This window comes from Rhinoraja longicauda, chromosome 19, assembly GCF_053455715.1.
Source record: "Rhinoraja longicauda isolate Sanriku21f chromosome 19, sRhiLon1.1, whole genome shotgun sequence".
NCBI lineage: Eukaryota > Metazoa > Chordata > Chondrichthyes > Rajiformes > Arhynchobatidae > Rhinoraja > Rhinoraja longicauda.
This window is the reverse complement of record NC_135971.1, coordinates 37,359,073-37,381,952: the sequence shown is the minus strand read 5'-3', so window position 1 is coordinate 37,381,952 and position 22,880 is coordinate 37,359,073. Positions and strand designations below refer to the sequence as shown.

General features: G+C 56.9%; 1 protein-coding gene and 1 pseudogene across 2 annotated transcripts in view; both read left to right on the top strand.

The window, feature by feature from the left end:
* On the top strand, positions 1-22,201 carry LOC144602563 (nuclear factor 7, ovary-like). The gene is made up of 4 exons (XM_078415693.1): positions 1-103; positions 715-868; positions 19,092-19,210; positions 21,678-22,201. The coding sequence occupies exons 1-4, from the start codon at positions 1-3 to the stop codon at positions 22,199-22,201; spliced, it is 900 nt and encodes a 299-aa protein (XP_078271819.1).
* Positions 1-22,880, top strand: part of LOC144603231 (class I histocompatibility antigen, F10 alpha chain-like) — a 1,654,937-nt pseudogene that overhangs the window by 306,882 nt on the left and 1,325,175 nt on the right. The window lies entirely within an intron of this gene.

The following is a 22,880-nucleotide window of genomic DNA, read 5'->3' as shown; positions in this document are numbered from 1 at the left end:
ATGAACCCTAAGACACAGACCGTGGGGACACAGACCATCGGGCGGATCCTGAGACACGGACTCTATGACATGACCCCAGGGGGCACAGACCCTGGGGACATGAGTCCTGAGTCATAGACATTGTGGTGGGTTTGTGGAACGATCTGCCAGAGTATGTGGTTGAGACAGGTGCTATAACCGCACTTAAGTGACACTTGGACAGGTACATGGATGGGAAATGTTTAGAGGGGTTTGGGCCAAATGTGGGTAAATGCGACTGGCTTAGAAGGGCCGGCATTAATGAGTCGGGCCGAATGGCCTGTTTCCATGCTCTTTGACTTTGTAATAAACAAAACAGCAGCCTGTGAGAACTCAGCGGGTCGAGCAGCATCTGTGGAGATGAAAGGGGTAGAAAGGGGCCTGTGGCTGTTTCGGGCTGAGACTCTGCATCAGGGGCTGTGAATGCAGGGTCTGCACCTGAAACAACAACAACATGCACCGTCTCCACCACGGATCCCCTTTCCAGATCCCAGCGAATGCAGTGTGTTGTCCCTCACCGACACCGAGCCTTGTCCACCGCCTCCAGCCCCCCCCCCCCCCCCCCTCCCCCACCCCACCTCCAGCTCTGATCTGCGGCAGGGAGCCGGGCGGGGGTTGGGACGTGGACATTGATCTCCCCCGCTCTCCAGTAACGCCGCCTCGTCAGTGAAGCGTTTGCAGCTCTCGCTGTTTCAGTTTCCAGCTGCGGCTTCGCTTGGGGCGCAGTGACTCAGATCCGCGCCCAGCCACGGGGAGTTTCCCAGGGCAAGGGGTGGCTGGTGGCATCGCGCACAGAGACACGATCTGACAGGGTCGTGGACAGGCGCAGCAGTCAGAGAGCTTTGTCAGGGTGTGTGAGTGAGAGGGAGAGAGAGAGAGAGAGAGGGCAGTGGGACAGTGAGAGGTGGAGAGAGAAACAGCCAACGGGACAAAACCACAGTCAGAGGGACTGTGAGATAGAGAGGCGCAGACAGAGAGAGAGAGATACAGAGAGAGAGAGAGAGGGAGAGAGAGAGAGAGGGGGCGGAGAGAGAGGGAGAGAGAGAGAGAGGGGGCGGGGAGAGAGAGACAGGGAGAGAGGGAGGGGGAGTTTAAGAAACAGTCAGACAGGTACATGGACAGGACAGGTGTTCAGAGATTTGGACCAAGCGCAGGCAAGTGGGGCTAGTCTAGCTGGGACATTGCTGGCCGAAGGGCGAGTTGGGCCGAAGGGCCTGTTTCCACACTGTATCACTCTCTGACGGTGGCTGAATATTAGGGCTGCGCGCGGTCTTTGGGCGGCGGGTGATTCAGAGACAGAAACACAACCTGTGCAGCCTCGCTCTACCCAGCAACTGGTGACTCACAGCCGCGCTCTGCTCCCATTGGCCGCGCCACGGCTGCCAGCCGCGCCCCGCTGCAGCTTGGAAATCCCCAGACAGCGGGGGGGGGGAGAGGGGGAGAGGGGGAGGGGGGAAGGGGAGGGGAGAGGGGACGGGAATTGGGGAGTGGGAGGGGAGGGGGAGGGTAGGGGTAGTGGGAGGGGAGAGGGGAGGGGAGAGGGAGGAGAGAGGGGAGGGGAGAGGGGGAGGGGAGAGGGGGAGGGGTAGTGGGAGGGGAGAGGAGAGGAAGGGGAGGGGGAGAGGGGAGGGGAAAGGGGGAGGGGAGGGGAGAGGGGGTGGGAGAGGAGAAGGGGAGGGGGATAGGAGAGGAGCGGGAAGGGGAGGAGAGGGGGAGGGGATAGGGGAGAGGAGAGGGGGAGGTGGAGGGAAGAGTGGGGGGGGGAGAAGGGGAGGGGTGAGGGGGGGGAGAGTGGGGGTGAGAGGGGAGGATAGGGGAGAGGGAGAGGGGACGGGGAAGGGGAGAGGGGTAGGGGGAGTCGGAGGGGAGAAGGGGAGGGGAGAGGTGGAAGGGAGAAGGGGAGGGAGAGGGGGAGGGGATAGGGGAGGAGAGACGGGGGGGGAGAGGAGAGGGGGAAGGGAGGGGAGAGGGGGAGGGGGAGAGGAGGGGGGGAGGGGAGATGGGGAGGGGAGGGGGAGTGGGGTGAGAGAGGAGGAGGGAAGGGGAGGGGGGGTGGGAGAGGAGAGGGGAGGAGAGGGTGGAGAGGGAGAGGGGAGGGAAAAGCAGAGGGGAGAGGGGGGAGGGGAGGGGAGAGTGGGGGAGAGGTGGTGGGTAGAGGGGAGGGGAGAGGTGGAAGGGAGAAGGGGAGGGGAGAAGCAGAGGGAGGGGAGGGGAGGGGAGAGGGGAAAGAAGAGAGGGAGAGAGAGAGAGAGAGAGAGAGAGAGAGAGAGAGATGGAGCTGGGGCAGAGAGGCAGCAGGTCCTTTGTGATCACAGCACCTTTCCCTGCCCTGCTCTCGAGAGAGTCAGTCTTTATTCCGCGAGGAGAGGTGAGCACTCTCTCTCTCTCTCCCGTGTCTTACCCCACACAGACTGACCAGTTCAGCCCCACGATGCTCCCACATTCACAGCGATGACCACGGGTCACTGGTCACACGCCTGTCCACTGACACCCCCTCTGTCCAGTGCACTGGCCCGGACACTCCTTCTGAACAGTGCACTGGCACAGGTATGGCATGGTCTGGTACTTTATTTGTCACCTGTACCGAGGTACAGGGACATTCATTATTGGATACAGTTGAGAACAAGTATCACTGTACATGAGCACTGAGATACATATTAGATGAGCATTGCAGATACAGTGGTGTTGGACAGCAGCAGCACAGTGAGACAGAATACAACGTTGCCAGTGTGGCGCCATGTTGAAGTGCCAGTTGTTGTGAGTGCTGGGATGTTGATCTGATCGTGAGGGCCCGTTGTCCTGGCGGCGGTGCAGGGTCGGTCTGGCCAAGCGTGGCCGTGGTGTCCCCCACCGCTGTTCCACCGCGTCTGGTCCACGTGCTCGGCCTCTTCCCCCGTCGCCAGGTGCAGCCGAGCCCCAGGCAGCTGCAGGGCCTCCAGCGGCCCACTCCCCCGTCGAGGCCGTGCACTCCCTATGCCCAACGGCCCTCCAGCTGGGTTCCCGTGGGTCCTCGATACGTGGCGGGCGAGCCGGGTCTTCCGGGCTGGCGGCCCTTTGGTGTCCATCTCCTGCAGTCTGTCCAAGTGCGAGGCGGTGCATTTTGGGACGTCGAACGAGGGCAGGACACACTCAGGCCATTTAAAACTGAGGCGAAAAGGAACTTTTTCACCCAGAGAGTTGTGAATTTGTGGAATTCTCTGCCACAGAGGGCAGTGGAGGCCAGATCACTGGAAGAATTTAAGTGAGAGTTCGATAGACCTCTGGGGTGTAGTGGAATCAGGTGATATGGGGAGATGTTGGGCACAGGTTACTGATTGTGGATGATCAGCCATGATCACAATGAATGGCATTGTGGGCTCGAAGGGCCGAATGACCTCCTCCTGCCCCTATTTTTCTATTCTATGTTTCTAAATGGTAGGCCTCTGGGTGGTGTTGTAGAGCAGAGGGTTCTGGGAATGCAGATGTATAGTTCCTTGAAGGTGGAGTGGCAGGTAGATAAGGTTGTCAAAAAAGGCTTTTGGCACTTCGGCCTTCATCAGTCAGAGCATTTAATATAGAAGTTGAAAAAGACGTTGGTGAGACGTTTTATAACATTGTGTTCAGTTTAGTTTAGAGATAATTTAGAGTTCTGAGCACCATGTTATAGGAAAGATGTTGTCAAGCTTGAAAGGGTTCAGAAAACATTTACGAGGATGTTGCCAAGACTAGAGGATGTGAGCTATAGGAGAGATTGAGTAGGCTGGGTCTCTATTCCATGGATCGCAAGAGGATGAGGGGAGGTCTTATAGAGGTAAACAAAACCATGAGAGGAATAGATCGGGTAGATGCACAGTCTTTTGCCCAGAGTTGGGGAATCGAGGACCAGAGGACATAGTTTCAAGGTGAAGGGGCAACGATTTAATAGGAATCCGAGGGGGTAACTTTTTCACACAAAAGGGGGTGGGTGTATGGAACAAGCTGCCAGAGGGGGGTAGTTGAGGCAGCGACTATCCCATCGTTTAAGAAAGAGTCAGACAGGGAGGGGAGAGTGGGAGGGGAGAGGAGGAGAGGGGGAGGGGAGAGCGGGAGGGAAGGGAAGGGGGCTAGGGGAGGGGAGGGGGGAGGGAGAGGTGGAAGGGGGAGGGGAGAGGGGGAGGGGAGATAGAGGGGAGGGAGAGGGGAGGGGAGAGGAGGGGATAGGGGAGCGGAGCAGAGAGGGGGGGAAGGATGGGAGGACGAGATGGAATGGGGAAAGGGGACGATGGGGAGGGGGAGTGAGGGTTGGGGTGAAGGAGACGAGGGAGAGGACGGAGGGGAGAGGAGGAAGGAGAGAGGAGAAGGGAAGGCGAGGGGGAAGGGGAGAGGGAGGGGTGAGGATGGAGGGGGAGAGGAGTAAGGGGAGAAGGAGTGGAGAGGGGGGAGGGTGAGAGGGGGAAGAGAGAGAGGGGAATGGAGAAGGGAGAGGGGCAAGGAGGAGAGGGGTCGGAGGGGGCAGGGGAGAGGGGGTGAGGGGCAAGGGACAGAAAAGACAAGGGGCAGGGATTATGGTAAATGGGGTAGCAGAGCCAAGGGAAGGGAAGACCTATGGAGGGCATGCAGCGTAGGTTCACTAGGTTAATTCCCGGAATAGCGGGACTGTCGTATGTTGAAAGGCTGGAGCGATTGGGCTTGGATACACTGGAATTTAGAAGGATGAGGGGGGATCTTATTGAAACATATAAGATAATTAGGGGATTGGACACATTGGAGGCAGGAAACATGTTCCCAAATTATGGGGGAGTCCAGAACAAGGGGCCACAGTTTAAGAATAAGGGGTAGGCCATTTAGAACGGAGATGAGGAAGAACTTTTTCAGTCAGAGAGTGGTGAAGGTGTGGAATTCTGTGCCTCAGAAGTTCATTGGATGCTTTCAAGAGAGAGCTGGATAGAGCTCTTAAGGATAGCGGAGTGAGGGGGTATGGGGAGAAGGCAGGAACGGGGTACTTATTGAGAGTGATCAGCCATGATCGCATTGAATGGCGGTGCTGGCTCGAAGGGCCGAATGGCCTCCTCCTGCACCTATTGTCTATTGTCTATTGTCTATTGTAGTTGAGGCAGCGACTATCCCATCGTTTAAGAAACAGTCAGACAGGTACATGGACAGGACAGGTGTTCAGGGATATGGACCAAGCGCAGGCAAGTGGGGTTAGTCTAGCTGGGACATTGCTGGCCGAAGGGCGAGTTGGGCCGAAGGGCCTGTTTCCACACTGTATCACTCTCTGACGGTGGCTGAATATTAGAGCTGCGCGCGGCCTTTGGGCGGCGGGTGATTCAGAGACAGAAACACAACCTGTGCAGCCTCGCTCTACCCAGCAACTGGTGACTCACAGCCGCGCTCTGCTCCCATTGGCCGCGACACGGCTGCCAGCCGCGCCCCGCTGCAGCTTGGAAATCAACAGACAGCGGCGGGGGGGGGGGGGGAGGGGAGAGGGGAGGAGGGGAGGAGGGGAGATGGGGAGGGGAGAAGAAAGGGAGGGAGAGGAGCGGGTAGGAAGAGGAGAGGGGGTGGGGAGAGGGAGAGAGGTGAGGGGGAGAAGTAGGGGGAGAGGGTTGGGGACAGGGGAGAGAGGATGGGATAGGGGAGGGGAGCGGAGCGGAGAGGGGGTGGGGACAGGGGGAGGGTAGGGGGAGAGGGAGTGGGGAAAGAGGACGAAGGGGAGGGGGAGTGAGGGTCGAGGTGAAGGAGATGAGGAGAGGAGGAGGGGAGAGGGGAAGGGGAGGAGAGGACAGGGGAAGGGGAGAGGAGAGGGGGAGGGAGAGAGGGGAAGGGAGAAGGGAGAGGGGCAAGGAGGAGAGGGGAGGGAGGGGGCAGGGGCACAGGGGAGTGTGGGACAAGGGTGAGAAAAGACAATGGCGGTATGATGGTAAATGGGGTAGCAGAGCATTGGGTAGAGGGAAGGGGACATGGGTGAGAGAGGAGACAAGGGGGTGGGGGAGAGGAGACATGGTTTGGGGGAGCGGAGGGCGCAAATGGGTAGGGGAATAGGTGATGGGGAGGGCAGTGTGTAATGGGAGGGGGGGGGGATTCTGTACCAGCTGTAACTTTTATCCCGTATCTGTGCACCCATTGGTTATATTCATGTACAGTGCTGTCTTTTCATTGACTGGATAGCGGACAAACAAAAGCTGTTCACTGTAGCTCAGTACCCGTGACGATAATAATCCAAACTAAAGTGGCCAAGGGGGGAGTGGGATGGCCGGGAGTGGAGGGGAGGGGGGATACAGGGAGAAAGATCGGACAGTGATGGGGGGGGGGGGAGTAGAATGAGAGGCAGATGTGGGGTGGTGGGAGAGGGGAGGGGTGTGGACAGGCTGGGACAGGTATGGTGGTGCGAGAAGGTTGGGACGGTGAAGGGGGGAGGGGGAGGGGAGAGGGGGAGGGGAGAGGGGGAGGGGAGAGGGTAGAGGAGAGGGGAGAGGGTAGAGGGAGAGGGGGAGTGGAGAGAGACGAGGGGGAGATGGAGAAGGAGAGGGGGTGGGGACAGGGGAGAGGGCAGGGCAGTGGGTAGAGGGGGGAGGGGGAGAGGACGTCATGGCGCCATTTTAGTTGGCAGAAACATTTTAAAAGGAAAATAACAAAAATCTGTGAATGGAGAGATGAGATATATTGCGCATTTTAATGATATAATCACACATATTGTTCCCCCAAAACACTGATTACACCGCGAGAGGCGGATCAGCGGTGTGTTTTGCCGACTAAAATGGCTGCTTTGCGGACCACAGTTCAGCATTTGCGATTTTACCGAGTGCGTGTCGGTCGCCTCGGTAGGGGTCGAGCTGTCTGTCCGTGGGCCAGGGGGGAGAGAGTGAAAGTTTTGTTGCCTCCATCACAGTGAGGGGGTGTTTGGAGTCACTGTGATGGATGTTTGTGTTGGGGTCGTGTGTCTTGTATTCTTTTCTTTTTTGTTGTGTTCTGTGACTGCTGGAAATGTGATTCCGTTCGGTATCTCTGTACCGAATGACAATAAAGATCTGTATTCTGTATTCTGTATTTTAACGCGGTGGGTCCATCCGGCTCCTCTAGTATCTTTGATCCAGAGACAGGAATTCAACCTGTGCAGCCTCGCTCTACCCAGCAACTGATGACTCACAGCTGTGCTCTGCTCCCTTTGCATTTGTCTTCACTGAGGAAGATACACACAATCTCCCAAATGTTCTAGGGGCCGGAGAACCTAGGGCGATGGAGGAACTGAAGGAAATCCACATTAGGCAGGAAATGGTTTTGGGTAGACTGATGGGACTGAAGGCTGATAAATCCCCAGGGCCTGATGGTCTGCATCCCAGGGTACTTAAGGAGGTGGCTCTAGAAATAGTGGAAGCATTGGAGATCATTTTTCAATGTTCTATAGATTCAGGATCAGTTCCTGTGGATTGGAGGATAGCAAATGATATCCCACTTTTTAAGAAAGGAGGGGAGAGAGAAAACGGGTAATTATAGACCAGTTAGTCTGACATCAGTGGTGGGGAAGATGCTGGAGTCAATTATAAAAGACGAAATTGCTGAGCATTTGGATAGCAGTAACAGGATCATTCCGAGTCAGCATGGATTTACGAAGGGGAAATCATGCTTGACAAATCTACTGGAATTTTTTGAGGATGTAACTAGGAAAATTGACAGGGGAGAGTCAGTGGATGTGGTGTACCTCGACTTTCAGAAAGCCTTCGACAAGGTCCCACATAGGAGATTAGTGGGCAAAATTGGAGCTCATGGTATTGGGGGTAGGGTACTGACATGGATAGAAAATTGGTTGACAGACAGAAAGCAAAGAGTGGGGATAAATGGGTCCCTTTCGGAATGGCAGGCAGTGACCAGTGGGGTACCGCAAGGTTCGGTGCTGGGACCCCAGCTATTTACGATATACATTAATGACTTAGATTAACTGCACTGTAAGGAGTTTGTACGTTCTCCCCGTGACCTGCGTGGGTTTTCTCCGAGATCTTCGGTTTCCTCCCACACTCCAAAGACGTACAGGTTTGTAGGTTAATTGGCTGGGTAAATGTAAAAATTGTCCCTAGTGGGTGTAGGATAGTGTTAATGTACGGGGATCGCTGGGCGGCGCGGACTTGGTGGGCCGAAAAGGCCTGTTTCTGCGCTGTATATATATGATATGATATGATATATGTATGATATGAAGGGATTAAAAGTACCATTAGCAAATTTGCAGATGATACTAAGCTGGGGGGTAGTGTGAATTGTGTGGAAGATGCAATAAGGCTGCAGGGTGACTTGGACAGGTTGTGTGAGTGGGCGGATACATGGCAGATGCAGTTTAATGTAGATAAGTGTGAGGTTATTCAGTTTGGAAGTAAGAATAGAAAGGCAGATTATTATCTGAATGGTGTCAAGTTAGGAAGAGGGGATGTTCAACGAGATTTGGGTGTCCTAGTGCATCAGTCACTGAAAGGAAGCATGCAGGTAGAGCAGGCAGTAAAGAAAGCCAATGGAATGTTGGCCTTCGTAACAAGAGGAGTTGAGTATAGGAGCAAAGAGGTCCTTCTGCAGTTGTACAGGGCCCTAGTGAGACCGCACCTGGAGTACTGTGTGCAGTTTTGGTCTCCAAATTTGAGGAAGGATATTCTTGCTATTGAGGGCGTGCAGCGTAGGTTCACTAGGTTAATTCCCGGAATGGCGGGACTGTCGTATGTTGAAAGGCTGGAGCAATTAGGCTTGTATACACTGGAATTTAGAAGGATGAGGGGGGATCTTATTGAAACATATAAGATAATTAGGGGATTGGACACATTAGAGGCAGGAAACATGTTCTCAATGTTGGGGGAGTCCAGAACAAGGGCCACAGTTTAAGAATAAGGGGTAGGCCATTTAGAACGGAGATGAGGAAGAACTTTTTCAGTCAGAGAGTGGTGAAGGTGTGGAATTCTCTGCCTCAGAAGGCAGTGGAGGCCAGTTCGTTGGATGCTTTCAAGAGAGAGCTGGATAGAGCTCTTAAGGATAGCGGAGTGAGGGGGTATGGGGAGAAGGCAGGAACGGGGTACTGATTGAGAGTGATCAGCCATGATCGATTTGAAAGGCGGAGCTGGCTCGAAGGGCTGAATGGCCTCCTCCTGCACCTATTGTCTATTGTCTATTGTCATTGGCCGCGCCACGGCTGGCAGCTTGGAAATCCCCAGACAGCGTGGGAGAGGGGAGAGGGGGAGGGGAGAGGGGGGTGAGGGGGAGGGAGAGGGGGAGGGGAGAGGAAGATGGGAGAGGGGGTGGGTAGAGGGGGAGGGGAGGGAGGGGTGAGGGGGGGAGGGGAGGAGAGAGGGGAAGGGAGGGGAAAGGGGAGGGGGAGAGGGGGAGGGGAGAGGGTGATGGAGAGGGGAGAAGGGAGAGGGAGAGGGGAGGGGAGAGGGGGATTGGAGAGGGGGAAGGAAGTGGGAGAGGGAGAGGGGATGAGAGAGGGGAGGGAAGAGGGGAGAGGGGGTGGGGAGAGGGGGAGGGAAGGGAGAGGTGGGAGGGCGAGGGGAGAGGGGGAGGGTGCGGGGAGAGGGCAGGGGAGAGGGAGAGGGGAAGGGAGAGGAAAGGGGGAGGGGAGAGGTGAGAGGAGCGGCACGGTAGCGCTGCGGTAGAGTTGCTGCTTTACAGCGAATGCAGCGCCGGAGACTCAGGTTCGATCTGACTACGGGTGCTGCACTGTAAGGAGTTTGTACGTTCTCCCCGTGACCTGCGTGGGAGAGGTGGAGGGGAGAGGGGGAGGGAAGAGGGGGAGGGGGAGAGGGGGAGGGAGAGGGGGAGGGGGGAGGGGGAGGGGGGAGGGAAGAGGGGGGAGGAGAGGGGGAGGGGACGAGTGAGTGGAGGGGGGAGGGGGAGGGGATAGGGAGAGGGGGAGGGGGAAGGTAGAGGCGAAGGGAGAAGGGGATGGAACGGGGGAGGGAAGGGGGAGGGGGAGGGGGAGGGGAGGGGAGAGGGGGGGAGAGGTGGAGGTGAGAGGGAGAGGGAGAAGGGAGTGGAGGAGTGGAGGGGAGAGGGAGAAGGGAGGGGGAGGCGGGAGGAGAAGGGGAGGGGAGAGGGGGAGGGGGAGGGTAGAGGCGAAGGGAGAAGCGGATGGGATCGGTGGAGGGGAGGGGGAAGGGGAGAGGGGAGGGGAGGGGAGAGGGGGAGAGGGGGGAGGGGAGAGGGAGAGGGAGAGGGAGGGGAGAGGGAGAGGCGAGATGGGGAGGGGGAGGGGAGAGAGGGGGAGGGGAGGGGGATGGGAGAAGGGGAGGGTGAGAGGAGAGTGGGGGGGAGGGGAGATGGAGGAGGGGAGAGGGGGAGGGAGACGGGAAGCGGGAGGGGAGGGGAGAGGTGGAAGGGAGAGGGGGAGTGGGGGAGGGGAGAGGCGGAGAGGGACAGGGGAGAGGGGGAGGGGGGAGAGGAGAGGGGATAGGGGAGGGGAGAGGGGAGGGGACGAGGGAGTGGGGGAGGGGGAGGGGATAGGGGGAGGGTAGAGGCGAAGGGAGAAGCGGATGGGAACGGGGGAGGGAGGGGAGTGGGGGAGGGGAGAGGGGGAGAGGGACAGTGGAGAGGGGGAGGGTGAGAGGAGAGGGGGAGGGTAGAGGCGAAGGGAGAAGGGGATGGGAACGGGGGGGGAGGGGAGAGGGGGAGGGGGAGGGAAGAGGGGGAGGGGAGAGTGGGAGGGAGAGAGGATAGGGGGAGGGGATAGGGGAGGGACAGGTGAGTGTGGGAGGGGAGAGGAGCAGGGGAGAGGGGGAGGGGGGAGGGGAGAGGAGAGGGGATAGGGGAGGGGAGAGGGGGAGGGGACGAGGGAGTGGGGGATGGGGAGGGGGAGGGGATAGGGAGAGGGGGAGGGGGAGGGTAGAGGCGAAGGAGAAGGGGATGGGAACGGGGAGGGGAGGGGAGAGGGGGGGGAGGGGAGGGAGAGGAGGAGAGAGGGGGAGGGGAGAGGGAGAGGGGAGAAGGGAGTGGAGGAGGGTAGGGAGAGAGGGAGAAGGGAGGGGGGAGGAGGGAGAAGGGGAGGGTAGAGGGGGAGGGTAGAGGCGAAGGGAGAAGGGGATGGGAACGGGGAAGGGGAGAGGGGTAGGGGAGGGGAGAGGGAGGGGGGAGGCGAGATGGGGAGGGGGTGGGAAGAGAGGGAGGGGGAGGGGAGAGGGGAGAGGGGGAGGGTAGAGGCGAAGGGAGAAGGGGATGGGAATGGGGGAGGGGGAGGGGGAGGGGAGAGAGGTGGGGAGAGGGGGAGGGGAGAGTGGGGGGAGGGTGGAGGGAGAGGGGAGAGGGGGAGGGAGAGGGGGAGGGGAGGGGAGGGGGAGAGGGGAATGGGAGATGGGGAGTGGGGAGTATGGGAGAAGGGGAGGGGAGGGGGGAGGGGAGGGGAGGGGAGAGGGGAGAGAGAGGGAGGGGAGGGGGTGGGAGAAGGGGAGGGGAGGGGGAGGGGAGGGTGGGGGGAGAGGGGGAGGGGAGAGTGGGGGGAGAGGGGGAGGGGAGGTGGAGGAGGAGAGAGGGGGAGGGAGACGGGGAGGAGAAGGGTAGAGGTGGAAGGGAGAAGGGGAGGGGAGAGGGAGAGGGGAGGGGAGGAGGGAAAGGGGAGAGCAGAGGGGCGGGGGGTATGGGGGAGGGGAGGGGGTGAGAGAGGAGAGAGGGGAGGGGGAGGGTAGAGGTGGAAGGGAGGGGAGATGGGGGGGGGGAGAGGGGGAAGGGAGATGGGGAAGGGGAGAGGGAGGGAGAGGGGAGAGTGTGAGGGGGAGTAGAGAGGGGGAGGGGGGAGGGAGAGGGTGAGGGGAGAGGGAGGGGGAGAGGGGGAGGGAAGGGAGAGGAGAGGGGGGGATGAAGAGGGGGAAAGGAGAGGGAGCGAGTGGGATGGGAGAAGGGGAGGGGAGAGGGGGGTGGGAGAGGAGAGGGGGAGAGGTGGAAGTGGAGGGGGAGGGGAGAGGGGAGCGGAGGGGAGAGGGTGGTGGGAGAGGAGAGGGGGAGGGGAGGGGGTGGGAGAGGAGAGGGGGAGGGGAGAGGGGGTTGGCAGAGGAGGAGGGGGAGGGGAGATGGGGAGGGGAGGGGGGTGGGAGGGGGTGGAGGGTGGAGGGGGAGGGGGATAGGAGGGAGGGGAGATGAGAGGGAGAGGGGAGGAGAGGGGGAGGGGAAGAGGGGAAGGGTGTGGGGAGAGGGGGGGGGGAGAGCGGGAGGGGAGAGCGGGAGAGGGAGTGGAGAGGGAGAGGAGAGGGAGAGGGAGAGGGAGAGGGAGAGGGAGAGGGAGAGGGAGAGGGAGAGGGAGAGGGAGAGGGAGAGGGAGAGGGAGGGAGAGGGAGAGGGAGAGGGAGAGGGAGAGGGAGAGGAGAGGGAGAGGGAGAGGGAGAGGGAGAGGGAGAGGGGAGAGGGGGAGGGGAGAGGGGAGAGGGAGAGGGAGGTGGTGAGGGAACAGGGTAGAGGGCAGGGGATAGGGGAGGTGGAGGAAGGGGAAGGCGAGAGCAGATGTGAGGGGGGTGCGGAGGGGATTGGGGAGGTGAGAGGGGGAAGGGAGGGGAGAGAGGGAAGGGAGGGGAGAGGGGGAAGGGAGGGGAGAGGGGAACGGAGGGGAGAGGGGAATGGGACAGGGGTAGGGTAGGGGGAGTGGGAGTGGAGGGGGGGGATGGGGAGAGGGAGAGGGGTAGGGTAGGGGAGGGGAGGGGAGAGTGGGAGGGGGAGGAGAGAGGGGGAGGGGAGAGGGAATGGGAGAGGGAGAGGGGAGAGAGGCTGAGGGAGGGGGAGGGGAGAGGGGGAGGGGGAAAGGAGGGGAGAGGGGGATGAAGAGGGGGATGGGAGAGGAGCAAGGGGGATGGGAGAGAGAGAGGGGGTGGGTGAGGAGAGGGGGAGAGAGTGAGGGCGAGCGGAGGGGAGAGGGGATGGGAGGGGGTGGGAGAGGAGAAGGGGAGAGGAGAGGGGAGGAGAGGGGGGGGAGGGGAGTGAGAGGGAGGGAAGGGTGGGTGGAGGGATGGGAGGGGTATAGGAGGGAGGAGAGAGGGGGCGGGAGAGGGGGAGGGGAGAGGGAAGAGGGGAGTGGGGTGGGAGGGGAGAGGGGGAGGGCAGGGGAGACGGAGAGTGGGAGGGGTGATGGGGAAAGGGGGACGGGAGGGGGAGAGGGAGAGGGGAAGGGAGAGCGGGATGGGGATGGGGATGGGGAAGGGAGACTGGGCGGGGGCATGTGGGAGGGGAGAAGGGGAGGGGAGGGGGGAGGGGACAGGGAACGGTGAGAGGGAGAGGGGGGAGGTGAGAGGGGGAGGTGAGAGGGGGAGGTAGAGGGGGGAGGAGAGGGGGAGGATGAGGGGAGAGGGGGAAAGAGAGGGGAGAGGGGAGGGAAAGGAGAGAGTGGGAGGGAGAGGGAGTGGGTAAGGGGAGGAGGAGTGGGGGAGAGGGAAGATGGGAAAGGGGGAGGGGAGGGGGAGGGGGAAGAAGAGGGATGTGAGGTAGGGAGGGTTAGAGGGAGAGTGTAGAGGGAGGGGAGGAAGGGGAGGGGGAGTGGGGAGTGAGAGGGGAGTGGAGGAGGGTAAAGGGGAGGGGAGAGAGGAAGGGGGGGAGGTTGAGGGAGAGGGGGGAGCGAAGGGTGGTGTGTGGGGGAAGGGGAGAGGAGGAGGGGAGGGTGTGAGGGGGAGGAGAGACCGAAGGCAAGGATGACGATAAATGGGGTAGAGGAACCAATGGTGTGGGATAGACAGGACATGGGGTGAGGGGGGGGGGGGGGGCAAGGTGGGAGAGGAGAGAGGGGATAAGGTATGAGGCGGCGGAGGGTCAAAGGGGGACGGGAATAGGTGAGGTGGCAGGGGAGTGGGCAGAGGGGGAGTGGGCAATGGGGAGAAGGGGGGGGGATTCTGTAGGAGCTGTTGTCTTTAGCCTGTATCTGCACCGTGCACAGTTTGATTATATTCATGAGTGTAGTTTTTTCATTGACTGGAGAGCACACACACACACACACAAACTATTCACTGTACCTCAGTACCCGTGACGATAATAAACCGGACTCCTCCCGTGGGGGACGGCGCGGAGTGGAGGGGGGTGGGGTACACGGTGAAAGGTAGGGGGCAGTGAAAGGGGGAGTAGAATGAGAGGCAGGGATGGGGTAGTGGGAGAGGGGAGGGGGGTGGGTTGTGACGGAGGACAGGCTGGGGCAGGTGTGGGGTGGTGAAGAGAGGGATAGAGGTACAATAAAACCTTGTTCACATACCCATCGACAAAAACAACACACCAAATCAGATTCTACACTAATTGCATATAATATTTCTGAAAGAAAAAAGAATAAGATCAAAAACATAACTTGGACAATAAACCAATCCCCTGGTAGCGAAGACATGGCTGTCTACGTCCATTACTGAGATAATATCTGGGTTGTGTAGGTTGGTTCAAGAACCTTATCTCCTCTCACCTCTTATCCCTGGCCTTTAACCAATGGCCTTTGGTTGAGTTTAGTTTAGTTTTGTTTAGTTTAGAGTGCGGAAACAGGCCCTTCGATGTAGCAAGTCCGCACCGACCAGCGCTCCCCGCACACTAACACGATCCTACACACACTGGGGACAATTTACATTTATACCAAGCCAATTAACATACAAACCTGTACGTTTTTGGAGTGTGGGAGGAAACCGGACCCGGAGAAAATCCACTTAGTTCACGGGGAGAACGAACAAACTCCGCACAGCCAGCACCTGTAGTGGGGATTGAATCCGCTGGCTTTGTCAGGCAGTAACACGACCGCTGCGCCCGATGGAGAAAGGTTCTGGAGAAATGTTTCCGATGACTCTTGGGGCCTTTTGGAAACCAAATAATAAACCACGGCATATCCAAGTTGAAGGTGTTGAAGGTTATTGTCGATGCCACAGGTAGGGAGAGGTACAGGTACAACGGCATTGCTTGCTGCAGCATCACAGGCACAGTGACCCTGACACGGCACATAGCCACCTTTTTCTCCCTCCCTCCTCTGCCCCCTTCCACCCCGTCCTCTCCCACATCCTCCCTCCCTGTCCCCATCCCTCCCCGCTCTGCTCCTCCTTTTACCCCTCCCCCTCCTCTTCCCCATGTCCCCCTCTTTCCCTCCTTTCCCCCTCCCTCCCTCCTCTTGCCCCTCACTCCACGCCCGCTCCCTCTCTCCTCTGCCCCACTCCCCCGGCAGGTGGGGGAGAAGCGGGTGGGAGAGGAGGCCGGGGAGAGGAGGCGGCGAGAATGGGGAGGTAACTGTGAAGAGGGTGGAGTTAGATGTGTCGGGGGCTGGGGGCTGGGGGGAGTTAAGAGGGAGTGAGGTCCGGAGAGGGGAGGAGATTGCGGGGGATTGACCGGGGGCGGGGTTTGGAGTGGGACTTGGATGGGAGCGGGTGGGGAGGGAGTTGGTGAAGGGGGTGGTGTTGAGGGGGTTGATGGTGAGGTAGGGGGAGGGAGTTAGAGGGGGAGAGGGAGTTGCGGAGGGGGGGGCGTGAGGAGGGGAGATGGAGTTAGACGGGGAGCAGAGGGAGCTGCAGGGGGGGGGGGTGAGGGTGGGAGAGGATGTTCCGATGCACCTTCCGAGAAGCATGGGGTCGTTCATTTCATCCCGACCGAGGGGCCGCCGGTTTTTGCCCGGGCACGGCGCCTCCCACCCGACAAGCTGGCCATGGCTCGAGAGGAGTTCCTAAACTTAGAGAGGCTGGGAATTGTTCGTCCTTCGAGTAGTCCGTGGGCCTCCCCCTTGCATATGGTTTCCAAAGCATCTGGGGGGTGGAGACCATGTGGGGATTTCCGTCGACTCAACGCGGCAACACGGCCGGACTGCTATCCGATTCCGCACATACAGGACTTCTCAGCCAGCCTGGAGGGGGCTACAATTTTTTCAAAAATCGATTTAGTGTGGGGATAACATCAGATCCCGGTCCACCCGCCGGACATTCCAAAGACGGCTACCATTACTCCGTTCGGGTTGTTTGAGTGATTGCGTATGCCTTTCGGCCTTAAAAATGCAGCTCAGGCATTCCAGCGTCTGATGGACCGGGTGGGTCGAGGGTTGCCGTTTGTGTTTATTTACCTCAATGACATTTTGATTGCCAGCCGTTCTGTCCAGGAGCACTTGGTCCACCTCCGCACGGTGTTCCAGAGGCTGCAAGACCACGGCCTGATTCTCCATCCGTCCAAACGCCAATTCGGCCTGTCAGCGGTGGATTTTTTGGGTCACCGGTTACATCGGCCGGAGCCACCCCTTTGCCAGCTAAGGTGAACGCGGTCCGCTCTTTCCCACGCCCTACTACCATCAAGGGCTTGCAGGAATTCGTGGGCATGGTGAACTTTTATCATCGGTTCGTGCCTGCAGCAGCTCGGGTCATGCGTCCCCTTTTTCCATGCCTCGCGGGTAACCCCGCTGAGTTGGTATGGTCCGCAGCTGCAGAGACGGCTTTTGTCACAGTCAAACAGGCCCTCGCCAACGCCACCATGCTGGTGCACCCGCGCTCCTCCGCCCCCACGGCTCTGATGGTGGACGCCTCAGATGTGGCGGTGGGTGGGGTTTTGGAGCAGCAGGTCGACGGTCACTGGCAGCCCCTGGCGTTTTTCAGCCGGCAGCTCTCTCGAGCCGAGCTCAAGTATAGTGCGTTTGATAGGGAGCTCCTGGCCCTCTATTTAGCAGTCCGCCACTTCCGTTATTTTTTGGAGGGCCGCTCTTTCGTGGCCTACACGGATCACAAACCTCTGACATTCGCTTTTGCTAAGGTTTCTGATCCGTGGTCGGCTCGCCAGCAGCGGCACCTCACCCTGATTTCGGAGTTTACCACCAATGTCCGTCATTTTGCGGGTAGGCTTAATGCCGTTGCTGATGCCCTGTCCCGGCCGGCCATTCCCTCCGTAGCCGTGGTAGGCGGACAGGTGGATTTCCAGGAGCTAGCGGAGGCTCAGCGCCTGGAAGGAACTGCCGGGGTGTACGCCTCCACAGCCTCGGGACTGCGTTTGGAACAGGTGGCGTGTGGCCCCACAGGTACCAAGTTGTGGTGTGACGTTTCCCTTCCACGCCCTCGCCCGGTGGTGCCTGCCGCCCTGCGGCATAAGGTTTTTGAGGCCATTGATGGCCTGGCTCATCCGTCCATCAGGGCGACATTAGCCATGGTGGCCGCCCGGTTTGTCTGGCACGGCCTGCGGAAGCAGGTGGCAGCCTGGGCACGCGCCTGCATTCCGTGCCAGACCTCCAAAGTTCATCGTCATGTCCAGCCCCCATACCAGAGATTCGACGTTCCCCCAGTCCGTTTTTTCCACATCCACGTGGATTTGGTGGGTCCATTGCCCTATTCCAGGGGTTATACTCATCTGCTGACGGTGGTGGATCGGTTTACACGTTGGCCGGAGGCGCTCCTGTTGTCGGACACCTCGGCGGCCTCCTGTGCACGGGCCCTGGCGTTGCATTGGGTGGCCCGTTTCGGCGTCCCGGCTATCATCACCACAGATAGGGGAGCCCAGTTCACCTCCTCCCTCTGGGCCGCGCTGGCACAGTTGTATAGGTCTCGTTTACAGCAGACCACCGCCTACCATCCCCAATGGTACCATCCCCAGTGGAGCGTTTCCATCGGCAGCTGAAGGCGTCCCTCTGTGCCCGACTGACCGGCCACGATTGGGCTGACCAGCTGCCTTGGGTCCTCCTCGGCATTTGTACGGCCCCAAAGGCCGAGCTAGGCACGTCCTCGGCCGAGCTCGTCTACGGTTCGCCCCTGCGGGTGCCGGGTGACATTCTCCCCTCCGCCCCCGCCTTGCCGCCGCCCGTCACGTCGGTGTTGGGTTCCCTCCGGGCACGGGTGGGTTCTCTGGCTCCAGTCCCGACCTCCAGGCACGGAAGTGCGGCGGTCCACGTCCCGTCGGACTTGAGGGACTGCGGTTTCGTGTTCCTTCGGAATGATTCCCACCGCCCCCCTCTTCGGCCGGTTTATCAGGGCCCGTTCCAGGTGCTTAAAAGAGGGGCTGTCATCTTCACCTTGCAGATGGGCAATCGCCAGGAGCTCGTTTCGGTATCCCGGCTCAAGCCAGCCCATTTGGACCAGGACCTCCCTGTGTCGGTGGCCCAGCCTCCGCGCAGGGGCCGGCCTGTGGCCGCCCCACTGGTCCCGCCAGCGGCGCCTTGTTTGCCACCTCTCGGGCCCCCGCCGCCTATGGTTGGGCCCGGGCCACCGTTGCCGATCAAGCGCTCTCCGTCACCTACACCCTCCGCTTCCGTGGCCCCTGCATCGCCTACGGCGGCGGCGCCCTCCCCGCCTCCCGTCACATTGGCGGTGTCGGTTTCCCCCCTCCGTACGCGTTCCGGGAGGGAGGTCCGGGCACCCGTGAGGTATGGTTTCGAGGGTTCTGGGGGTGGTCATGTAAGGACATACGGATTAGCGGGGGGGGGGGGTCTCGAACCCTCGGTTGGGCTAACGGGTCACTTGGTGCGGGAGCGCGAGGTATAGGTCTGTCTGGCGCCAAACTGGAGAGATTAGATTAAATTATATTTGCTAGTTAAGTAGTGTGTGTCCAAAGTAAGTGCGTTGCGTCTTGTCACGGTTTTTACCAAGAATAAAGTCTTTTGATAACATCGCTCGATTTGGACTCACTACAAACCAATCTTTTCCTTTTTTCATACCTAAACATGGAGAAGGTTAATAGCTGGTGGCTGTTAAGCTACCAGCAATGGATAATAAAAACCAATGTCTCATGTGCAAGGGATGAGATATGATACAATACGATAGAACTTTACTTATCCCAGGAGAGAAATTGGTCTGCCAGCAAAATACAACATAAAACACAAGATACATGAAGCATGGAATTTAAGTGCTGTGGAAAGTCCAAGATTTAGGATGCAGTACGGGGAGTTCAATACTATCAGAAGTGCTGCCTTTTGGTTGAGGTCTCCATTTGCTTTCTGAGGTAGCCCTTGCAGAATACTATAAAAACCAACTGAGAATTCCTCCTTGGTCAATAACTATCCCCAATCAACACATAGAATAGCTTGATTTATATATTTCTTATATATGTTGTTCATATTTCCCTATGACCTAAGTCTTGGATAGTAGTCTCTGAAAAGTCAGAAGTTGAGGGCAGTGCTGACAAGTATATAAAGTGAGATCATAGATATGGTGTATCATTCTACTTTTGCATCTCAGCGATACTTTTTATTTCCAACACAGGTGTGAAAACATGCAGTTCCAAAGACCCGCCAGAGTTTCCATTGACCTCATTCAAGATGATTTCAGCGGCCCCTTTCAGTTCAGCCTGTGGAAACGGATGCTGAAGCTAATTAATCCAGGTAAACTTATCTTCCGGTAGAGTCGAGGAATTATGGTGTTTGAAATATGGAAAAGATTTTGATAGAGTTGTGAGGAAAAATTGACACATTTGGTCCAGTCTGAAGAACGGGTTCGCCCTGAAACGTCACCTATTCCTTTTATCCAGAGATGCTGCCTGACCCACTGAGTTACTCCAGCTTCTTGTGTCTATGTTCAGTGTAAATTAGCCCCTGCATGTCCTTCCTGCACATTTTGGCCAGGCCAGCCCACAGGTTCAGTAGCGATACACCAGATATGTAACACGGCTGGTAATCCTGGGGCCTGAACTAACAGTTTATAGAGTTCAGTACAGTGCAGGAGCAGAAGCTTTGGCCCACAATGTCCATGCCGACAATGAAGCCAAGATAAACTAATCTCCTCTACCTGAAACCTATACCTCCATTCTCTGCATATCCATGCACCTCTCTAAAAGACACTATTGTGTCTGCCATCACCACCTCATCCAGCAACATGCTCCAGGCATCCTCTGTGTTAAAAAGAACATGCCCCGTACATATTTTTTTAACTTCATCGCTCTCACCTTAAAGCCACGTCCTGTGGTCCACAACATTTTCACCCTGGGGAAAAAAGGTTGTGAATGTCTACCTTATCTCTGCCTTCAATCAGTTTAAGCATTGCTGCTATCAGCTTCATATCACACGATGGAAACCGTGTCATTTAAATTCAGTCCATAATTTGGAATTTAGAATTTGGAATTTCATAATTTGGAATTTTGGAATAATTTGGAATATCTGGCCTATATGAAGATGACCACGAAAAACGCAATAGACAATAGGTGCAGGAGGAGGCCATTCGGCCCTTCGAGCCAGCACCACCATTCAATGTGATCATGGCTGATCATTCTCAATCAGTACCCCGTTCCTGCCTTCTCCCCATACCCCCTGACTCCGCTATCCTTAAGAGCTCCATCTAGCTCTCTCTTGAATGCATTCAGAGCATTGGTCACCACTGCCTTCTGAGGCAGAGAATTCCACAGATTTACAACTCACTGACTGAAAAGGTTTTTCCTCATCTCCGTTCTAAATGGCCTACCCCTTATTCTTAAACTGTGGCCCCTGGTTCTGGACTTCCCCCAACATTGGGAATATGTTTCCTGCCTCTAACATGACCAAACCCTTAATAATCTTATATGTTTCGATAAGATCCCCTCTCTTCCTTCTAAATTCCAATGTATACAAGCCTAGTCACTCCAGTCTTTCAACATATGACAGTCCCGCCATTCCGGGAATTAACTTAGTAAACCTACGCTGCACGCCCTCAATGGCAAGAATATCCTTCCTCAAATTTGGAGACCAAAACTGCACACAGTACTCCAGGTGCGGTCTCACTAGGGCCCTGTACAACTGCAGAAGGACCTCTTTGCTCCTATACTCAACTCCTCTTGTTATGAAGGCCAACATTCCATTGGCTTTCTTCACTGCCTGCTGTACTTGCATGCTTTATTTCAGTGACTGATACACTAGAACACCCAGATCTCGTTGTACGTCCCCTTTTCCTAACTTGACACCATTCAGATAATAATCTGCCTTCCTATTCATACCACCAAAGTGGATAACCTCACACTTATCCACATTAAACTGCGTCTGCCATGCATCCGCCCACTCACACAACCTGTCCAAGTCACCCTGCAACCTCATAGCATCTTCCTCACAGTTCACATTGCCACCCAGCTTTGTGTCATCTGCAAATTTTCTAATGGTACTTTTAATCCCTTCATCCAAGTCATTAATGTATATTGTAAACAGCTGCGGTCCCAGCACCGAGCCTTGCGGTACCCCACTCGATACTGCCTGCCATTCTGAAAGGGACCCATTTATCCCCACTCTTTGCTTTCTGTCTGCCAACCAATTTTCGATCCATGATCACATTGTCAGTATCCTACCCCCAATACCATGTGCTCTAATTTTGCCCACTAATCTCCTATGTGGGACCTTGTCAAAGGCTTTCTGAAAGTCAAGGTATACCACATCCACCGGCTCTCCCCTGTCAATTATCCTAGTTACATCCTCAGAGGTACAGGTGAACCTCTGCCTTACCTGGAAAGACTGTTTGGTTCCTTGGATGGAGTCGAGGGGGAAGGTAAATGGACAGGTGTTGCATCTCCTGCAGTTGCAGGGGAAAGTACCTGGGGGAGGGGGAGTGGTTTGGGTGGGAAGGAACGAGCTGACCAGGGAGTTTTGGAGGGAACGGTCTCTGTGGAAAGCAGAAAGGGGTGGAGATGGGAAGATATGGCCAGCAGTGGGATCCTGTTGGAGGTGGCGAAAATGTTGGAGGATTATATGTTGTATGCGATGGCTGATGGGATGGAAGGTGAGGACAAGGGGGACTCTGTCCTTGTTACGAATGGGGAGAGGGGGAGCAATGTGTCAAAATGTTTGATTGGCAAATCGTGTGAATTCACCATGCAGACCTTTTTCTCCCCTTCAGTCCCGATCAAACTGAAGCTGAATCCGAACACTGCGCATCCGAGACTCATCCTGTCCAGTGACCTGACAGCCATCAGACTCGGTGCTAAACAGATGGTCCCTGACAGACCAGAGCGATTTGTGCAGTGGCACGGTGTCCTGGCTTCTCAGGGCTTCAACACTGGGAGCCACTACTGGGAGGTAGAGGTCGGAAGGAACACTATGTGGAGTGTGGGAGTGGTAAAGGCATCGGTACCGAGGAAAGCGGAGTTCACACCGGAGCCGAAATCCGGAGCCTGGGTATTGTGGCGTCTGGGAGAGGAATATACCACTATGTCTGCACCACGTACTGCCCTCCCTGTTCCAGTCAAACCCCAGAGATTGGGCGTCTACCTGAACTATGAGGCTGGCCAGGTGACACTGTACAATGCCGATTACATGTCACATCTGTACACTTTCACGGACAAGTTCACGGAGAAACTCTATCCTTTCTTCTTAACAGGCTGCAACATTGATTCATTGCAAATAGTCCACTTGCATATATAGGTTTATTTGGTGTATGCGCGGTCAACCTTTACGGGGAGACACTTGAAACTGCCCTCCTCCAGGGGTTATCAGTGTTAATCAGTGTCTGATAAGTCGTTCCAACAATGTCTCCACCTGTAAACTCCATCTTTAGATATCTAAGACCAAGTAGACCTGTTGGGGCCCAAATCTCTCATGCATTGGTGCAGCACCCTCTCCTCTCCCCCTCCCCCCTACACCCCCCTTCCCTTCCCTCCCTAGGAGATAGATTTAAACTTTAAAATGTGAATAACTTTAAAAATATACACCGATTTCAATGAAACTTCTTCCATTCGCACCAAAGGGATGAGTAAGGTGGGCCTAAAATTGTCACGCTATCGTGTAACGTTTTGGCTGTAGTTCAGGAACAGACAAACAAACAAACAAACGACAGTTTTAGTATGTCGATGTCCCTATCTGCAAACATTCCTGAGCCAAACATCTCTAACACATTCTGATGCGTTAAACTTGCCCTCACTACCCATCTTTTTGGCCAATTAACACTGAGCTTAGCCATCTTCATTTATTCCTATTTTGCTCAACTTAAATATACACAAAATTCTGGAATGCTGATAAAAGGTCAGCAAATCTACAGGTTCACCCTGTGACTGTGTGGGTTTCCTCCGGTGCTCGGGTTTCTTCAAATAATCTAAAGACATGC